General features: G+C 38.6%; 1 protein-coding gene across 2 annotated transcripts in view; it reads left to right on the top strand.

Annotated features, from left to right (window-relative positions):
* Positions 1-20,564, top strand: part of LOC126248601 (protein FAM214A) — a 234,427-nt gene that overhangs the window by 182,047 nt on the left and 31,816 nt on the right. For both annotated transcript variants that reach the window (XM_049949737.1, XM_049949738.1), the window contains exons 8-10: positions 262-383; positions 6,311-6,541; positions 19,049-19,229. In XM_049949737.1, coding sequence (XP_049805694.1) covers positions 262-383; positions 6,311-6,541; positions 19,049-19,229 — 534 coding nt within the window. The remainder of the gene's footprint in view (positions 1-261; positions 384-6,310; positions 6,542-19,048; positions 19,230-20,564) is intronic.

Genomic DNA, 20,564 nt, shown 5'->3' with positions numbered 1-20,564 from the left:
GGACATTGATACATATTTTAGATGCTGTTGATATCTGATTGCTATAAATTAGAAGAAACTGAAATAAAGTTGTTAGTGTTATGAAAATAATAAAATCAGTTTTTCCATATTCATTATACCATTTCTTGTTACTTTATTTTTCTGTACAGCATAAATGTGTGGTGTTTAGTGCTATTATAACATATCTAGAGGTGAAGAATAGGTTTCAGTTCATGACATCATCTGGTTGCTGGTGTTCTGATAGCACTTTTAATTTAACAGCACTAGCACCAGTGTCAGTGGCATCCACCGTCATCCATGTAAATATCAGAGTCCTCCACCAACCTGCCGTGATGTCTCAGAGGATGTGCTTATTTATGGAACTACGCCTTCTGTTTGCAGAGGTTAGTGCTGCAACTCAAAATCCACAGTGTAAAGAGAGCAGGTAATGTCTTCATGACACACACAACTGTAACAACATTTTACCTAAGCTCATTTAACACAAATTTTTAATTTTAGCCAGTATACTTTCCTTAATTCCATTTTGTGACACTCTATTCTTGCATGTGTGTAGAAAGAACTGTTGCCGAGTCAGTTGTGCAAAGGTTTTGAATATATAGTGCTGTTTATTTACATGCTGCTGCACAAATCTAAGCCAGTCCTACAGCAACATAGTGGAAAGTGTTCAAAAGTGCTTGAGATTACATTCAAAGTGTTAATATTGTGTTTGCCAAGAGGATTTTGTGCTTAAGAGTAATGTTAACAGTACTTACTGTTGCAGGATGAAACAAGTACACAAACTGGAAAAGGATACAGTTTGATCTGTTGTTTTTCAGAATTTCGTCAAGACATAAGATGATAGTAAAGGCGAATATGCACCAATCTGCAGGGAATAAAAAATTGCACTCTTTATTTAAAGAAAGGCAACATCAAAGAAATGGCAGTGAAGTCAAAATAAAATAACACGTTGAAAATCCGGAACACTAATAACTTACTGTTAGTTATTAATAAGCCAAAGTTGGTAGTCAAAATTGGAAGAAATTGGAGAATGAATTGAAATGTAAAGTGAATGAAAATAGAAAAAGTAAGATTTTTTTTAAGAGGAATAGACCAAAATTGGAGAAAAAATAAATTAAGATAAAAGTGAAATGGTTGAAAAAGAATGGTGTAGTGTGTAAATAGAAAATTAAAGGTAGGAAGAATGGGAAGTTTAACATGGGAATACTGGTATACATTAAGACCATACAAATGTTGGAACCCACTCTGTGTTTGGATTTACTTGTCCTAAAAGTTTAAAAACATCTGTATTTTCGAGAAATTGTGTCCAAAACTTGTCAATAGTGATCGCATGCTTGCAGTTTAAGTTCCACTGCTTGCTCAGAAGGAGAGGAGCACATGCTGGACTGACCTGGAAGTTTTGCATGTACTTTTATATTCTCATGACAATTTCAAATGCGTCACTCAAAACAAATCCTTCCTGTACAGGAGAATGTTTTGTTACATGCTGATCCTATGATATTGGTAACAGTTAATCCAGTAGTTGTGGATTGAATGGCTGAAAAAAAAAAAAAAAAGGTGGTTAAAGTATTCTGTTCAAAAGAAAAAGAATAACACTATATGTGAAAGGGAAATTATATATATTTCTTCACCTTCAGAACTAAAATAAGGAAGTAGAACTAATAGAGAGAAAAAATACAGAATCTCTTGTATATGGAACACATAACAGGAAATTTCTGAAGACTTCCTTTTGAGATTTTGTTAATTTTATTTGATTTCAAAATTAGTTCATATTCTTTCCTTGCATTAAATGAATGCATGTTCATCTTTTCTATGTTCTGTCCTGCCTTTTTCCCCTGAGAGTGGAACAACTAGTTCTAAAATAAGAGGGGTTGGATGTTTTCCATCTTCGGTTTCCACTGTTTAAATACTTTGTTTACTCTTTGTAGTTGTAACATTTCATCATTAGGCACTACCCTTCTTTTTTTAAAATATGTTGTTAAACTTGTTTAAATCCTCGATCTCAGTATTTCAAATAATACCTTAAACTCTCAGAATGTTGGGTTGCCAACCTTAAACTGCCTTCTAAGACGTCTTCTCTCTCCTTCATAAATAAATAGGTGATTGGAATGTGTTTAAATTACCAAGGCAACACTTTAAGTTATAAAGTGCCATTAGTGAATGTTTATTTTCACAAAACTTATGCATGACAATCAGCTTGTGTAAGGGGCAGTAAAATGAAAATAAAACTGGCGGAAAAAAAGGTAAGTAAACTGCTTACTATTTCAAAACTACCCATCATAACTGTTAATACATTTATCCCACTGTGAGACAAGATGGTCAGTGCCTCCATGGAAAAACCTTTGTGGTTGCCTACTGAACCATGATTGTACCCAGGCGTGCACCTCTTGATCCAAAGCAAATTGGCAACCACAAATGTCTGTTTGGGGGTCCAAAAATAGGGAAATCGCATGGGGAGAGATTATGACTGTATGGAGTATGTGTAAGGGCTTCAAAGCAAAACATCTGCTGTGTAGTAAAAAACAAATTAACCACATGTATACTAGCCCACTTGCTGCCAAGAGTATGCTGCAGAAGTTTTACTGGGAAGCCCTTGCCTCCTTACACTCTCTTCATACAGCCCCAATATCTCCTCATATGCTTTCCACATTTTTGGAGCCCTGAAGAAAGACATTCATGGCTGTAGATTTGCTTTGCATGAAGAGATGAATGCCTGAGTACAATCATGGTTCTGCAGGCAACCACTAATATTTTTCCATGAAAGCATGGATTGTCTTGTCTCACATGTGATATATGTATTACCCCTTAACTCGCGAGGTGACTTTTCTTTAATGTATACCATGTGGTGGAGTCTCTGGGACCCCGATGTTTAAACCAAGGTTTAAGGCAAAAATCATTTGAAATTTTTAATTTATGCTATATAACATTTATTTTTACAATTATTTAAGTGTTGTTTAAATGCTTCTAGTTTATTTTATTGCAGCAAACAAAGCCTGCAGCCTTTTACCATTTATCACACAAAAGCACATAAGTTTGTGTGCTTCGTTTAAATAGTACACATAAATAGACCGTTATAGTACAGTCTGAAAAATCATACAATCTCTGCACACCTGATAGGTGCAAAAAGAAAGGCTATCAAATTGACATTCGTTGCTGGGAACTACATTTTTGTTATCACCACTCAGAACACTTGATTTTAACAGACACTTTAAGTATATCATTGAAAAAAAACCAGACAGATCCCAATCACAACTTTCCTGAAGTTCTTCCTCTGAATGATTCTATTGTTCGATAGCAGTACTGTGATCATTGGCTAATGTAAAATAGTCTTTTTCATATATTTCTTGATTCATATCACTGACACCTTCCTCCATAGACAAACTAAGAATTTCATAAAACTCAGGAAAGTTAAAAATGACAGATTCTTGCCAATGCATTTTGAACTATATGGTACTTCACTGAAGAAAACAGATATGTAGTTCACGAGGTGTGGTCTAAGAGACTCAAACACTATCAATAACATGTCAACAATAAACACAGAAGATGGTAATGCAACAGACGACAAAACATCATAGGCTCGGCAATTTAAGGAGGGTAGGGGGAGTATAGAAGTATTCCACAACAACTGGCCTTGGAGAGCAAGTTCGAAAATTTTTGCGCAGTTTGAGACCCCTACCTTGTGAGTTAAGGGTTATGTCATGGTGATTACTTCTGAAATAATAAACAGTTTACTTAAGTTTTTTCTATCTGTCTCATTTTCATGTGACTGCCCCTTACAGTTTCTGAAGTTGATTAAGATCAGCATCCTCAAAGACTCCACTAAGTCTACTCTAAATGACAAGAGAGACAACTTTTAATAATTACTGCTAATCTATTCTGATGATTTAAGTACATTTGGCTGTTATGAAGCCATCTCGGTGGAGTTTTTATAAAATGTTCAGATAGAGAGCAGATCCATATTCAATAGCAAAATGAAAGATGGGGAAAAGTAGGCAGTATGTAGACTCATTTGCTAATAGAGTTAATTTTAACTGTTGGCTCTATATTCTTTGAATGGCATTGGTACTTGGTTCCATGTTCTGGAGCAGACTTTTTGTATGAACTTTTCTCCCCAAAGTTTTGCTACCATTGAAAATTTTTTTAGATACAGAAAAATGTGACCATATTCAGAAACTTTTATTTTTTTAAAGGATTCCACGCTAAAATAAAAAGTTGTTGTAAAAGAGGCATGGTTCATTGCTAAGCTACAGAGCAAAGTATTCAGCAGTTAAATCACTGGATTCTCTTTTGAGGAGATGGCAGTTGAAGTGCCCATTTGGCCATTTGTATAAAGATTCTGTGATTTCTGTAAACCATGTGGTGCAGATGCCGGTACGGTTCCTTTAGAAATGATAGTTGGTTTCTTTCCCCATCCACTGACAATCTGAGCTTGTGCTCTACCTGAGAGACTTCTTTTTTGAAAGGATGTTATACTCTACTCTTCACCTTCTTCTGTCCTCCTTCACTAAACTGTAATTTGATCCTATTTAGGTATCTCACCGAGAGAATACACTGAAAATTTTCACTGAAAACTGAAAAATCACTAATTGGGAAAAATCTGTTAAGTTTAGTGCTACTTACAATGATACGATGATTGGAGTGACAATTAATACCTCTGTGCACAGTACGAGGTACTGAATAGGACTAATTTAGTTAATGAAACCAAACTTATGATATTCTTTCAGGTTTATTTGTCACATAACTGGACACCCTTTAGACAGTGAGTAAAAAAGTTTCATTGAAATCTCCACATGTGTTTCTCCAACCAGGTCTTCAACATTGTCTGTATTTCTAGTGGTGTCCCTAAAAGACTTCTTTGGAATGGATGAAAATCCCAGGCTGCAAAATTTGACTTTGTGACAGAGTGGTGGTGTGTGTTTCAGCCTATGTTGTATGCCTTTGTAGGAATACTAGTACTTCTGGGTACAAATAAGGACAATTCTTTGAATGTTTACAATCTCTGGTCAAACCTAATGGGTCACCTATTTACAAGAATATTATGGCAAGAGAACATTTCAAGGAACTTATTAAAATCATTATGATTGATTGACAAAACTATTCAACAGCAAAGAGAGGAAGCAGAGAAGTCCATAGTAGTCGCTGAAGTTTCCAACAAAGTGAACAATAGGTTTCCACTATTATATAAACTAGGAGTGCACCTCACCATTGATGAAATGCTCAGCTTGTTTAGATGATGCTGTCCCTTCAAAACATTTATGAAGGAGAAACTGGTCAAGTATGGCATCTCCAGGAGAATGGCATATTCGGGAGTGCTGTACGTGGAGCCATTACTTATCATTCAACTCTTGTACATAAGCATAAGTGAATATTTAAAACTAAAAGTCACTAGTGGTTTTCAATATGGTGCATGTATTCCAGAGTGTAACTGAAAGGAGAGATTCAGACAGAAGTGCTGTCACCCCATATGGATGTCTCATAAGGGTGATTCATTCATTGTCATCTGTTTGTCAAGAAAGTGTTTTTTAGACCTAAATAAATTTTGTTGCATGTTTATGACTAGTAAGACTACTGTAAATTCTAGAGTAAACTCTGATACATGCTCCTAATGTTAGAAGTGTGCACATTTTGGAAAATGAATTAGAAAACATTAGGTAAAGTAATGTAAAGTTGACATAGGTTTCTATAAATGCTAAGAGATATAAGAAACCAAATGCGAAAAAGACTAGTAGTATATGTGGGGGAATGAACCTCCAGGAAACAAATGATGGGGCATTTGAGTGGAACTGATTGAAAGCAGGTCAAGACACTACTTGGATAACAGTTATGCTGGATGATAGTAATAGTGGCTGTTGTCTTCCTTGTGTGCCACTTTAATCTCGCAGTGAATTGCTAGTATAACAAAAAAAAAAAAAAAATCTTTTGTAGTAATAATGTTGGATCTTGAAACTTTTATAATTATTATTTTCCCATATTTGTGAAAGATCAAAGATTCTTTCTCCCTCCCTCCCACCCCCACAAGCAAAGGTCATGTTTCAGCACTTGTGTACCATCTTATTGCCATTAAAACATGGTACAGATCTGACTTATTCTTTGTAGTTTTAGGCCTGAACACAGTAAAATGTGTGTGTACTTTGGATTTTATAGCTCACCTTCGAATACATAATTTGTGATTTTAATTTAACAAGGAGGCTTGTTGTTCTAAATTTTACTGTTGTTACTGTAATTACAAAAGTCAAAATGAAGTTGTCTGTGTTGACCTATTATACTGTTTAAATATATGTGGACTTCCTAGCAAGCAAATGGCTTGTTACAGAAAATGAAGAGGACAATCATGGCATGAGTGGCGGTTGTGGCAGTAGAAGCAGTAGTAGCAGTAGCAGCAGTAGCAGCAGTAGCACAAGCAGCAGTAGTACTGTCAGCAGTAGCAGCAGCAGCAGCGGCGGCGGCAGTGGGAGCAGCAGCAGATGCGATGTGTCAGCACCAGAAACTGGGCGGCGCAGGGGAAGGCATGCTACACTTAGACGCAGGGACATCAAGGATACAGGTCTGATTGCTTCTGTCAATTTGTTTGGCTTATTGTCTATGAATATAATGTAATTACTTCACTTGCATTGCTGATCACTAGTCATTTTTAATTTCTGTATTATTAATTTATTACTAGCTCTGTCATTTACCAGTCATGACTGGACAGACAGTGTCAAAATTATGTACATACATATGTATGAGATTTTACTGTTTCTTGTATAACATATGAAGAAAATTGTTCACAGTGATAGGGAAACAATATTATTTAGTCGAATCACTGGTGGAAAAATTCTTCAATGGAGTATAAAGGGTGCTGTTTAAAGTCGTGCAATTTTCCTTTTGAATGTTTCTGGTTGCACACACTGCACTTTTCCAGGCAGCATTTTGAATATTGTTAGAGCAAGTGTTGGAAAACTACCTTGCATTCCAAACAATTGGCATCTCGGTATTTCAACATTTCTCTTGTTGCGGATGTCATAAGTATGTATTTCTTGCCTCATGCTGAAAGTCCCTTGGTTTCATCTTACACTGATGAGGCTTGAACACACATAATGCCTGAAAATGGTCATTATTCCTAACTGTGTAAATATAAGCTTGCAGTGCTCCAGTCTTTTGTGTGAAGTGTTGATCCTGAAAGTGCACCCCCCCTCCTCTTCCTTTTAGTATTAACATGTCCTTGCAACCTAAAGTGTGTCTCCATAACAGCAGGTCATAATTAATGTGTTATGAAATAGTGCATAATACAATGCTATAAGGTACTGGTCAGTTAATAAATCCTTTAGCTTCCTTAGGAGGTATATTACATGGGAGAGCTTGGAGCACACATGCATTGTGCGCTCATTGATTGGTAGGTTGCTGTCAGTCATGAATCCCAGCAGTTTGACAGCCTCCATATTATCCTGGCATCCAACATTGCTGAGGCTGCATGACTTATGATGTTTCTTTCTTTCTTAATTCATTTTCATTTTGTTCTTGATAAACTACCCTTCGATGTTTTCAAAGAGAGCTTGTAGAGCTTCTGGAGCAGTTTTTCCTTTGGCAAAAAGGATGGTGTCATCAGCAAACTGTAACATGTGGTTGTTACAACCTATATAATTGACATTAATAATAAACAGGAGAGGTCCTGTGATAGATCCCTGGTGTATGCCATGCTCCTGTTTCTGTTCATGAGAGATTGCTCTATGGGCTGATACTACCTGCCTTCAGTTTTCAAGATAAGACTAAAGAGTTGCCAGAACATCACCTCCAGTACCATAACACTTCAGCTTATTAAGCAATATCTTGTGCGAGATGCATTCAAATGTGTTGCTAAGATCACAGAGTGTCAGTGCCACACACTCTGCCTTCATTGACTTTCCTTTGTGAAAACTGTGCTGTTTCCTGGAAGAGGTCATTGCCTCCAAAATAATTTAGTATCTGGTGTTTCATAACAGAGCCCATAACATTAGCTATAATTGAAATGATTGGAATTAGTCTGAAACAGGACACTTCACACGGGTAGTCTTTTATTTAGACTGCGTCTACATCCACATCTACATATATACTCCGCTAGCCACCAAGCGGTGTGTGGCGGAGGGCACAATTTGCGCCAAAATCATAACCCCCGCCTCTGTTTCCCTTGCGGATTGTGCGAGGGAGAAATGACTGTCTGAACGTCTCAGTACGAGCTCTTATTTCCCTTATCTTTGAATGGTGATCATTGCGCGATTTGAAAGTTGGTGGTAATAATATATGCTCTACATCCTCGGTGAAGATCGGATTTCGGAATTTAGTGAGCAGCCCCTTCTGTTTAGTGTGCCATCTATCTGCAAGTGTGTCCCACATCAAACTTTCTACGAGATTTGTAACGCTCTCGCGATGGCTAAATGTACCTGTCACGAATCTTGCCGCTCTTCTTTGGACCTTTTCAATCTCTTGAATCAGACCCAACTGGTACAGGTCCCATACAGACGAACAATACTCTAAGACTGGACGAACTAACGTATTGTAAGCTATTTCCTTTGTTGAAGGACTGCATTGCTTCAGGATTCTACCAATAAACCGCAATCTAGAGTTCGCCTTACCCGTTACTTGTGTAATTTGATCATTCCATTTGAGATCATTTTGAATAGTCACACCCAGATACTTGATGGACGTTACCGCTTCCAAAGACTGGGCATTTATTTTGTACTCATACATTAATGGGGATTTTCGCCTTGTTATACGCAGTAGGTTACACTTACTAATATTGAGAGATAACTGCCAGTCATTACACCACGCATTTATTTTCTGCAAATCCTCATTGATTTGTTCACAACTTTAGTGTGATACTACTTTCCTGTTGACTACAGCATCATTGGCAAACAGTCTCGGGCAGCTGTCAATGCCATCAACCAGATCATTTGCGTAAATCGTAAAAAGCAGAGGACCTATTGCGCTTACCTGGGGCACACCTGAAGTTGCGCTTGTTTCTGTTGAAGTCGCCCCATTTAGGATGACATACTGCTCCCTGTCTGTTAGAAAAATTTCTATCCAACCGCATATGTCATCAAATTTCATTCTTAAAGTTTGGAACACATATTTAAATGAGTCATTGGCCCCCGTTTCTGCTGCCAGTTTACAAGAGACAGTGCTGCTTTAGGATTATTTAGTCTGTCTTATTTAATAATCCTTCTACTGAATGTTTAATTTGAATGCCATGTACTCATTGCAATTTACTCTTGCTCTTCATGTTGAGTTCCATTACTGATGTCCTGTGATCTGCAATCATTAGTTCAACTACTCTTGACACTATAATCACAACTATTGAGGTTGGTGATAAGTGTCTACAACATCCCTTGTTGGGTGTTCGTTGGCCACTAACAGCCCATAACTGTTTATTAAGCTCATAAAGACCCCTCTCCAAAGTTACCACATTGTGAATGATACACAGAGTAACAACGAGATCAATGCTTGTTAATACTTTGCGTACACTGACACGCCACCACAGGTTGTTGTAATTAGATACCATGCATTTACCATATTCAACAGATCTGTAATAGTAATCTTCTGCCTCACTGAGCCAGTGCTCACAGATACATAAAACATTTGATTTAACTTCTTCTATAAAGAATGACGAGAAGTCCACCTTTGGTTCATCAACACTGCACATTAACACTTGTTATAACTAATGACATGTTACTGTCAGCACCAACATCTTTTCTGTGTGATAATCATTGGCTCTGATTTTCAATTTTATAGGGGCACTGGTTAATCTTCGGAATAAAAAATGCCTTATTACAACATTCTTGGGTCGTATAGCAGTGTCAATTTGCTTGTTCTTTAGATGAAAGTAGATACCAATTTAGAAACTGCTATTTACACTGTTGGTTTCTAGTTTCTGTACTTGAAATTTGCTGTAACCTGGAAACATTTTCTTTACATTTTCAGTTGTGCATTTTTTCACTTTTCCTAAATGGAAGTATGCCCTTTTCTCTCTGTGTAGCGCTCCTTGCTCACCACTAGTGCTTATTCTCAGATTTTTTTTTCTGTTTCTGACAGTTTAATTTCTGACCGATACCATGGCAGATGCTTGAACTATTGGTGGTTCTTTCTCAACAGGAAGCTGAAGCACAGCCTTATATGGCATTTTTGGTTCTACACATACATTCTGCCATAGCAGATGGGGTTTACTTATCACTAAAATGAGCAGTTCTTTTCCTATAATGTATCTCACGTCATTCTGTATTCCTAGCAGGTGAAAGTTTCACTTCTGAAAGACTAAAATCATTACTGATACCAGTATTAGTCACACATTGATTGAACTTTGTAACACGCAGCTCTGGTACAAATATTCAGACTCAGTAACGAGCTGTTGATCTGCATTTAAGCATTTACTGGGACCACTTTGAACAGTTAATTACTTTTCTGCACTTTTCCACTTATTTCAAGAGATGGTTTTGTCAGATGTGACACTAGCTTTTCTAAACTATAATTTTTAGTGATCACTGTAGAGTTGCATCCTCATTTCCAAATTATCTTTCATTATATGAGTCAATTTTTAACTAAATTTTCAACTGACTCTGTTTATTCCAAATTATTTTTTTGTGTTAGTTACATTAGAAGCATTGTTTTCTGCTTCCAGTAGTGGATGCAATTTCTGGCTCCCATGAAATCCTGCACTCGTTTACAAAATGACACTTTGCTTTTTGAGACTACTTCCAGTTCTCAAGCACAACTGTTTGCAGCTTCGCTCCTCCACCACTATCCTGTTTGTGTTAAGGCCCATCGAACACTGAATTTTTCCCGTGGCGTTATTAACACTAGGCTACTCGATGGTCCAACTGAGGCAGAAATCGAAACGCACCTCTCTGATCAGGGTGTCATTGCAGTCCATTGGGCGATGAAAAAAGTAGATGCATCCTTAGTGCCCACACACACTCTTTACTCACTGTTGAGAGAGTAGTTCTTCTGTCAAGTTATCGTTTCAAGCACACTCAAACGTCCTGTCAAAACTTGGCCAAATGTGTAACCTGTGGTAGGGATGCTCATAAGGTCAATTGTTAGGTATGCTCATAAGGTCAATTGTCTACCTCCTCCTCCCCACTGTATAAACTGCTGTGGTGACCATGCTGCCTCCTCCAGAGATTGTCCCATGTATCTCGATGAGTGGGCTATCTGGGAGATACGGGTGAAGGAAAAAGTGTGTTACCTGGTCGCTCGCAAGGTGTTGGTTAGTTGGAAACCCTGTGTTCTACCATGTGGCACCTACAGTACTGTTCTTCCTACATCTTGCTCCAAGAAGTCAAACAACCACATATGGTCTTCTCCTTCACTGACTCTGAGACCCTCTTCAGTGATGTCACCACAAGATACCCTTGCCTGGCCAACCTCCATGTCGCCGGCACGCACCACCAGCAATTTTTCTGCCCTGAACTCTGCTGACCGACAGAACGAGAATGCCGTCGCCTCTGGAGACCTCACGGAACAGGATCCTCCAGCCTCGGTGCCCTGTAGCATTGAGTCTTCGAAGGCTGGCACTCGGCAGCCACTGAGGTGACACCCCCTTCATTTTTTTCCTCGTCATGACTCTCCTACAATGGAATGTTCATGACTTTCGATCAAACAAAGTGGACTTACCACTGCTCTTAGAATTGCAGCGTCCCCTTGGGCTCTGACACCAGGAAACAAAATTGCATCCTCACGACCACTTTGAGTCCTCGGTATTTCTTCCCGGTCTGCTTTGAACTTCCTTCCCCCCCACCACCCCCACCCCCCAACCCTTCCTCGAGGATGCCACTCCATCTCATGGGGGAGTCGTGATGCTCATCTGGGATGATGATCATACTCAACCCATCTCCCTGACTATACGGCTCCAAGCTGTTGCAGTCTGCTTTTTCCTTTCTCACTTGACCTTTTCCCTTTGTACCGTTTACATCCCTTTGTCATCTGATGTCGCCAGGGCAGATTCCTCCAGCTTATTGGGTTAAATCCCTCCCCCTTTCTGCACCATTCACTTTGGGGCTTGCCTTGAACCTGTCAGAAGTGGTTACCTTCTCAGCCACCGTAACCTCATCAGCCTTAACATGGGAGCACCCATGATCCTTTCAGACTCCACGCAAACTTATTCCCCCCCCCCCTCCCCCCCCTCAACTTTAGACAGTTCGCCATGTCCTGATGGAATGCCCCTTTTTCTAACCACTTACGTTTTCATTTATGCTTGCTGTTTGAGTTACTGGCCATTTTAGCGAAGGGTGCACGGGCTGTCAACCACATTTTACTTTTAACCCATCATAGCAATATGGCGAAGGACGTTTAATCTTTAGCTCAGGACCTACGTTTCTGTGTATGGCATACTTTATAGACTTTCCTCCATGTCCCTCTTTTTAGCTGTCTTCTCTCCCATTAATTGGGATTAATGTGCAGTAGTTTTTAACTCCTCTTTGTCTTGCATGTTCTACTGTCCCAACATAGAGCATATGACCCTAGTTGCTTTTGCACGCTTAAAAAAATTCTCTCTCTCTCTCTCTCTCTCTCTCTCTCTCTCTCTCTCTCTCTCTCTCTCTCTCTCTCAACTTCATTACCCAACCACTAATAAAGTGTAGAGGCATTTTACACTACTAGGGCTGGGCAATACTGAAAGTAATTTGTTACTATAAATTTGAGTGTACTTCAGTGGCCACAGTTTGGGCAATGGTGAAATGTTGTGTGTTATAAGGATTAGTTGTTAAACTGCAACCTTTAGGCCACCTGCAGTGGTTCGCATGTTTAGGATGTTAGGGTGTGCAGTGTTCTGAGTGTATTTGTGTATCCCTAGCTTGCTGGTGGGACATGCATGGGATGCAATGGTCAACGTTTTAACACTCCTAGTGGCTTGGGTAGACAACAAGATAGTATTAATGCTTAACCAGTCAAAGATGCTGGAGAAGGCATGCTTCCTGATCAGCCCTCAAATAAAATTGTCAAATATAACAATACAGCCCCTCTAGGGGGGAGGAAGGTAGCATTAAAAGTAAGTATCCCTTGTATTATCAAAAAGTGTTAAAATGATTAGTGAGTGCCTCAAAGGCTATGAAAAGGATGCATGATTACATTTTCTGTTCAAAACTGCTATATATCTGCAGGCAGAAAGATGAATGGAAAAAAAAAGAAATTGGGTGACTGTCTTATTGAATATATAGGTGTAAACTCAAAATAGCAGAAAATTGTCAGATTCACTGAAAATACCTAATAAACTGTCTCATTTCAGAGAAATTAAAACAAGACCATTAGAGATACTTGATGTAATGAAAGGGACTATCTTAAGGGCAAAATATGGAAAACAAACAGAAATGCCCCCTCCAATTTGATAGGAAACTGAGAATGGTGATGCAGTGATCAGACACAACAGTTTCATTTAAGAGTAGAACAGCTCAGATTCCTCTTCAACCATCCATGTGTAGGTATTCTGCAGTTTCTCTAAATAGCTACCATGAAAAGGTCATGGCCAAATTCCTCTTCTAATCTAAGCTTGTGCTCAGTCTCCAGTGACACCTCCATTGTTGGGACATTGAACTAAAACTTTCCTTTCTTCCCTAACTTCACAGAAACTTTGTTCAATCTCATTACATTTATGACCATAGTGCAGAAGGAACTGAATTATATTCACACCTGAAGATACTGGATACAGTCAAATGTCAGGACTTCAGTTACACCAGTATTTCTATACTCAGTCACTGTACTGGGACTGATAAACATATATTATCAGACAAAATCTCCCCGTGCTCCAAAAAACATGCACACTTGTGCGCACACTTAAATGATTTCTGTATTTATTTTCATGCAGATTAGTTGCTCATCTGCTTACAGAGCTTGTATAACTGAAGTTTCAAAGAGTTCCGTGGTATTGTCTGTGAAATAGTTCCTTTCCCAGATAGTATCTTCAGGATCCACTTTACAAATGAGTTTACTGTCTTTCGTGCTAAATTCTTACACCAGTGGAGCAAATGATGTATGACAAAGGCATTAAATTCCTCAAGGTTTGGAACTACCGACTCCTGGGCAGTATACCCTGCACTAATATGTAGCAGATATAATTGTTCAAAATGTTCAGGACACTTTTCATCAGTTACCGTATCTGCGAGAAATGTAGCATTCTGCTGGGCACATGGCCATGTGGGAATATAGGGGAGCAAATTAGCTGATGCAGCAAGAGACACACCTATGAAGACACTTGTAGCCGTGTATAAGTCCCCATTGGGAAATGTTCAACTATTTTTCAAAAAATTGGGTTCTTTGTTGTGCTATCTGTCAGACAGGGGAAAGCAAATTATTGTTTGTGGGGATATCAATGTAGATTTTTCTGAAAGAGTTCGATATAAAGCTTGGCCGTGAAGTATTACTTTGTTCTTTCAATTTGATGTCAGTTATTGATTTTTTTTTCTACTCAGGTGGTACAGGAAAGCAGCACACAGATAGATAATGTTTTCATAGACCAAGATAAATTTAAAAAACTTACCCTGTTAAGAACGATCTGTCTGGTCATGTTGCACAGCTAATTGCAGTATATGGTGTAGCTCCATACAGTAATGCAAAACAGTGTTCCAAAATAATGTCTTCAATTAACGATTTAACTATTCAAAATTTTAGGGAAAGCTTGCAACAGTTAGACTGGAATGAGCTGTACAGGAAACCTGATGCTAATTTAAAATTTAACCTATTTCGTGATACCTTTGTGAGTGTACTTGAAAACGGTTTCCCTAAGAAAATGGTGGAATATAATTGTAAGAAATCATGTAAGAAGCCATGGCTTACTAAAAGGATAAAAATATCTTGCAAACAGAAAAGGGAAATGCATCTTATAGCTAGGAGGAGTAATCACACCAAAACAGTGAAACATAAAAACTACTGCACTGTATTAAGAAAAGTTATTAAAAAGTCCAGAAGTATGTGTATTGTCTGAGTTAGCACATCTGATGATAAAATTAAAACAATTTGAAATAATGTTAAAAGGGACACAGGGCAACCAAGAGCACACAAAGACTGTATTTCTATCAAACTTGGTGAAAAGTTTGTGAACAAGAAGTCAGAAGTAGAAAACACTTTTAATAATCATTTCTTAAGTGTTGTAGAGAAAATAGGATCCAGCATATTCATTAGAAAATGGAAGATGCAATACCTATGCAATTTGATAAAACTGAAATTCAACCCACCTCTCCTACTGAAATTAGGAAAATAATAAATTCACTCAAAAGTAAAAGCTTACATGGTATTGATGGCATTTCCAACAGAGTACTAAAAGCTTGTTTCCAACAAAAAGGTAGGATTCTCAGCTCACTTAAACAGCATTTTTCCAGATAGACTGAAATATGCTATTGTTAAACCATTGCATAAAAAAAGGAGATAGGTCTGATGCTAACAACTACTGCATAATCCCACATCTGACAGCTTTATCCAAAATTCTTGAAAAAGCATTATATTCAAGAGTAGCATCACATATTTGTAAAAATAAAGTACTAACAAAATGTCAGTTTGGTTCTCAGAAGGGCCTTTTCAACAGAAAATGCTATTTATGCTTTCACTGATCAAATATTAAATGCATTGAATAGCCAATCATCATCCATTGGGATATTTTGTGATCTCTCAAAGGCTTTTGATTCTGTGAATCATGAAATTATTCTAGATAAGCTAAAGTATTGTGGTATGAGTGGGACAGAGCACAAATGGTTTAATTCATATTTAACTGGAAGAATGCAGTACAGATAGTCTGCAAAAATCAGCAGAGTCGTCAACTGGGGCAGTATCAAGAATAATGTCACACAGGGTTCAGTCATGGGTCCCTTATTGTTCTTAATATATATTAATGACTTGCCACTCTATATTCATGAAGATGCAAGGCTAGTTCTTTTTTCTGATGATACAAGTGTAGTAATCACACCCAACAAGCAAGAATCAGCTGAGGAAATGATAAATAATTGCTTTCAGAAAATTATCAAGTGGTTCTCTGCAAATGGACTCGCTAAATTTTGAGAAAACACAGTTCATACAATTCTGTTCAGTAAATGGCATAACACCACTGATAAACATTGACTATGAACAGAAGTCTGCTGCTAAGGCAGAATATTCAAAATTTCTGGGTTTGTGCATTGATGAGAAATTGAAGTGGAAGAAACACATCGATGATCTACTGAAATAGTTAGGTTCAGCTATTTTTGCTGTGAGGGTCATTGCAAATTTTGGTGATAAACCTATCAGTAAATTAGCCTACTATAGCTTTTTTTGTTCACTGCTGGTTCTTCAGAGCCCTTGTCCAGTCCCGAATTGACTTTGGGAGCGTGGTTTATGGTTCGGCAGCACCTTCAGCATTGCATATACTCAACCCTGTGCACCACTTCGGGATTAGGCTAGCGACAGGAGCTTTTAGGAAGAGTCCGGCGACCAGTGTACTGGTGGAGGTTGGTGTCCCTCCACTGCAGATCAGATGTGCGCAAGTACTCACCAGTTATGCAGCACACATTCGTAGTTTCCCTGAACATCCGAATTACCGTTTTCTTTTCCCACCTGCGGCAGTCTCCCGCATTGGCGGCCCAGGTTGGGGCTAACGATTGCAGTTTGCGTGTGGTCCCTTCTCTCCGAACTGGAGTCCTTCACTTTACCACCTCTACTTGCAGTCCACTCAAGTACACCTCCACGGTATATGCCTCATCCGCAACTTCGTCTGGACCCTTCATGTGGTCCTAAGGACTCCATTAACCCTGCGGCTCTCTGCTGTCACTTATTCTTGATGTGTTCCAGGGCGCTGGCGTGGTTTACACCGACAGCTCGATGGCTGATAGTCATGTTGGCTTTGCCTACGTTCACGGCAGCCATATTAAACAGCATTCCTTACCTGATGGCTGCAGTGTATTCACTGCAGAGCTGGTGGACATTTCTCGTGCACTTCAGTATCTCCGTTCATGTCCTGGAGAGTCTTTTCTTTTATGTACTGACTCCTTGAGCAGCCTGAAAACTATTTACCAGTGCTACCCTCGTAATCCTTTGGTAGTGTCCATCCAAGAGTTCATCTATGCCCTGGAATGAACCAGTCATTCAGTGGTGTTCGTCTGGACCCCTGGTCACGTGCTAATCCCAGAAAATGAACTTGCTGACAGGCTGGCCAAACAGGCTACACGGAAGTGGGCATCCTCACAACTGACCTGCGTTTGTTATTATGCCGCAAAGTTTTTCAGTTTTTGGAGATGGAATGGAAAAATCTCAGTATGCACAACAAACTGCGAGCCATTAAGGGGAACGCGAATGTGTGGGAGTCCTCAGTGAGGGTGTCTCGCAGGGACTCTGTGGTTCTCTGCAGGCTCCGCATTGGCCATGCATGGGCGTCCCACGGCTACCTCCTGCGCCGTGAAGACCCACCTCAGTGTCAGTGTGGCACCCAGTTGACAGTGTGCCCATATTCTTCTGCTATGTCCTTCTTTGGCTGCCCTGCAACTTCATCTTCGGTTGCCAGACTCATTATCATTGATTTTAGCAGACAACGCCTCATCGGCTGATTTGGTTTTACATTTCATCCGTGAGGGTGGGTTTTATCATTCGATCTGAGTTTTAGCACCTGTCCTTTGTCCCTCTGTGTCCTCCAACCTAGTGCTTTCAGGGTGAAGATTTTAATGTGTTGCAGGGTGGCTGGCTTTTCCTTTTTTATTTTTGTGGTCAGTCTGGCACTGTAATCTGCTTCCTTGTTTCTCTCTTCTGTTTCATCTATTTTATTCTCACACTTGTGGCATTGCTTTCATATGACATATTTTGGGGCAATTGGTCATTAAGAGAGAAAGTATTCATTCCAGAAAAGCGTGTAATCAGAGTAATAGGTGGATCCCCACCCAAGATCACCTTGCAGACATTTATTTAAGGAACTTGGGATATCCACAGTACCTTTGCGATACATATATTCACCTACAAAATTTGTCATTAATAACCCATCCAAATTCAAAAATAACAGTGAAGTGCATAGCTACAACACTAGAAGAAAGGATGATCTTTACTATTCTGGATCAAATCTCAGTTTGGCACAGAAAGGGGTGAATTATGCTGCCACAAAAATCTTTGGTCATTTGCGAAATAGCATTAAAAGTCTGACAGATAGCCAACCAACATTTCAACATGTAAAAGCAACGTAAAAGAATTCCTGAATGAAAACTATGCCTACTCAATAGATGAATATTTAGATATGAAGTAGCAACTGAAAAAAATTAATAAATTATTTTGTATAAAGAAGATTTATGTTAAAGTGACATGTTCCACATCATTACGAAATGTTGTATTCATGATCTGTGGAACAAGTATTAATGTATGTATGTAATGTATGTATGTAGAGCTGACAGTGACAGTCATCCTGCATGAACCTGCCATGCTGTTGGAATGTTAATAAAACACAGGGTTGGATGTAAATGACCATAAGCTTAGACATTTGAAGCACCACAACATGATCATGGGTTATCTCCATCCACCAACAAAGATAAGTTATTCATCCATATCTGTGTACTGACCACACAGCTTTGTGCTTTGGCATGTGGACCTGCCTGCACATGGTACTTGTAAGGTACTAATTTTGGTTTAACATTGTTTAAATAATTGTATTTTTTATTTTGATGGCAGAGCTGTCCTTAATAAGGATTTGTCCACTGCTTTAACTAATGACAGAATAATTATAGTATAAAATGACCTTTTATGTACTGATAGAACTTCTCCCTTTAGTTGTAGGGAAGAGTAATTAATGCCCCACAAAGTGACAAGTTAAAAAATGTAATTAGGTTCATATAGCACCGACAGACCGTGGAAGTGTGCTTCTCATATATGACCTGTTAAGAGTTAGTCTGGCATAAAATTTTTAAGTTGTCATTTCCTTCTTCAGTTATTAGCAATTTCACAATCTGTATTTGACCCGAGGATAATTGAGATTACTGGTAAACATGTATTACTGAAAAGTATCATAAAGTTTACACGTTCCTCAATCACTCAACACCTCGGTAATTTATGCTATTTCATTTACTGAAAGGCTATTTATTGTTTGATACTGAGTTACACTTATTTTTTTCAGCTCATGGGGTTGTCGATGATCGAATGAGAAATCCCTGCACACGTTCGGGTAAACACAGATGCAGTTGTGGAGATGATGACGACTTGGATCTAGAGTCAGATTACACAAAGAATGGTCAGTGCACAACCAAAAAATTGGAGCTCAGCAACAAAGAATTGGGAGAAGTGTTAGCAGTGCTCAGGTACCATATTTTTTTTTTTTAGGATTGTAGTTCCTTGGAATTCTTGTAGAATTGCAAAAGAGATTCATCAATGTTCATCTCTCTGTTCCCAATGAAATAATATTTGGCACATTATCTGACTTTGATCTTGCGAGATGCTTCATAATAAACTGTAGTGAAGGCAATGTTAGAAGGAATAAAAAGTGTGAACAGGGTTCAGACCACCATCAAAAAAATATATAAGGAGCTCTGTGCCATTGGGTGGCTTCTTTCTTTCTTTCTTTCTTTCTTGCTTGTGTTTCATTTTTGTGAAGAGAATTGATTTTTTTTCCATCTTGAGCAAACTGAGGAATTGTTTTACGTGACATATTCTTTTGCTGTTGGTAAACCACACTCAGTATCAGTGATCCTGTAAACATTTAGAATACATAACCTTTCATTATGTTATACATCCAAACATGATTGCTTAAATAATTGACATTATGTATTGTTCTTTCCACATGTTATGATGATTTGTGGTTTCTCTCTTTATTGCTAGCAGAGGCTGCATGGAACTGTAGCTGCCATATAAACATAAATTTTTCAAACCCATAGTTTAAAATAGCGATTATTGGATGTTGTTTTAATCCTTACTTAGGACTGTTGATGTTTTTAAGCAATAACTACTGAATGTGTCGTACTTTCTTCAGTTTTATTGCTTAACCGTATGCATCCTATACCTGAAAATAAAAAAAGAAAATAATTTTTACTTATTGATCTTATTTTTAATAATTACAGTTCTTTATCAAATTAAAAAGTGCTCCCCCCCCCCCCCCCCGCCTCTCTCTCTCTCTCTCTCTCTCTCTCTCTCTCTCTCTCTCTCTCTCTCTCTCTCTCTCTCTCTCTCTCTCCCCCCCCCCCCCTCCATCTCTATCTAGTATAAACAAAATATAATTACAAATGGACAGTGTATCACTTTAGAGTGTAAGTTGAATGACAGATATTACAGTGAACTCACAAAATTGAAAATACATGCACTGTTTATATAAGACTAGTTAAAAGTTTGTTCTTGACCAGAAATTTAATCCAGAGACTTGTCTGTTACTCAGTACACTACCAACTTGTGATACCCAAGTGTGCCTCTAAAACAGATTTAGCATTTCAACATGCTACAGGTTTCTTTCTATTAATTCCAAACTTGCATACTCATAGTAAAAGTTGTAATGCACTGCCTTTGAAAGGTAGCTGTCTGGGTACAAATCCAGGGCTGACAAAAGTGAGTCGTGCTTTGGGAGCTCAGTTGGTAGAGCACTTGCCCGCGAAAGGCAAAGGTCCTGATTTCGAGTCTCGGTCCGGCACACAGTTTTAATCTGCCAG

The sequence above is a fragment of the Schistocerca nitens genome, chromosome 3 (assembly GCF_023898315.1).
Source record: "Schistocerca nitens isolate TAMUIC-IGC-003100 chromosome 3, iqSchNite1.1, whole genome shotgun sequence".
NCBI classification, from domain to species: Eukaryota; Metazoa; Arthropoda; class Insecta; order Orthoptera; family Acrididae; genus Schistocerca; species Schistocerca nitens.
The sequence above is the reverse complement of the archived record's forward strand: the minus strand, read 5'-3'. Positions and strand labels throughout refer to the sequence as shown.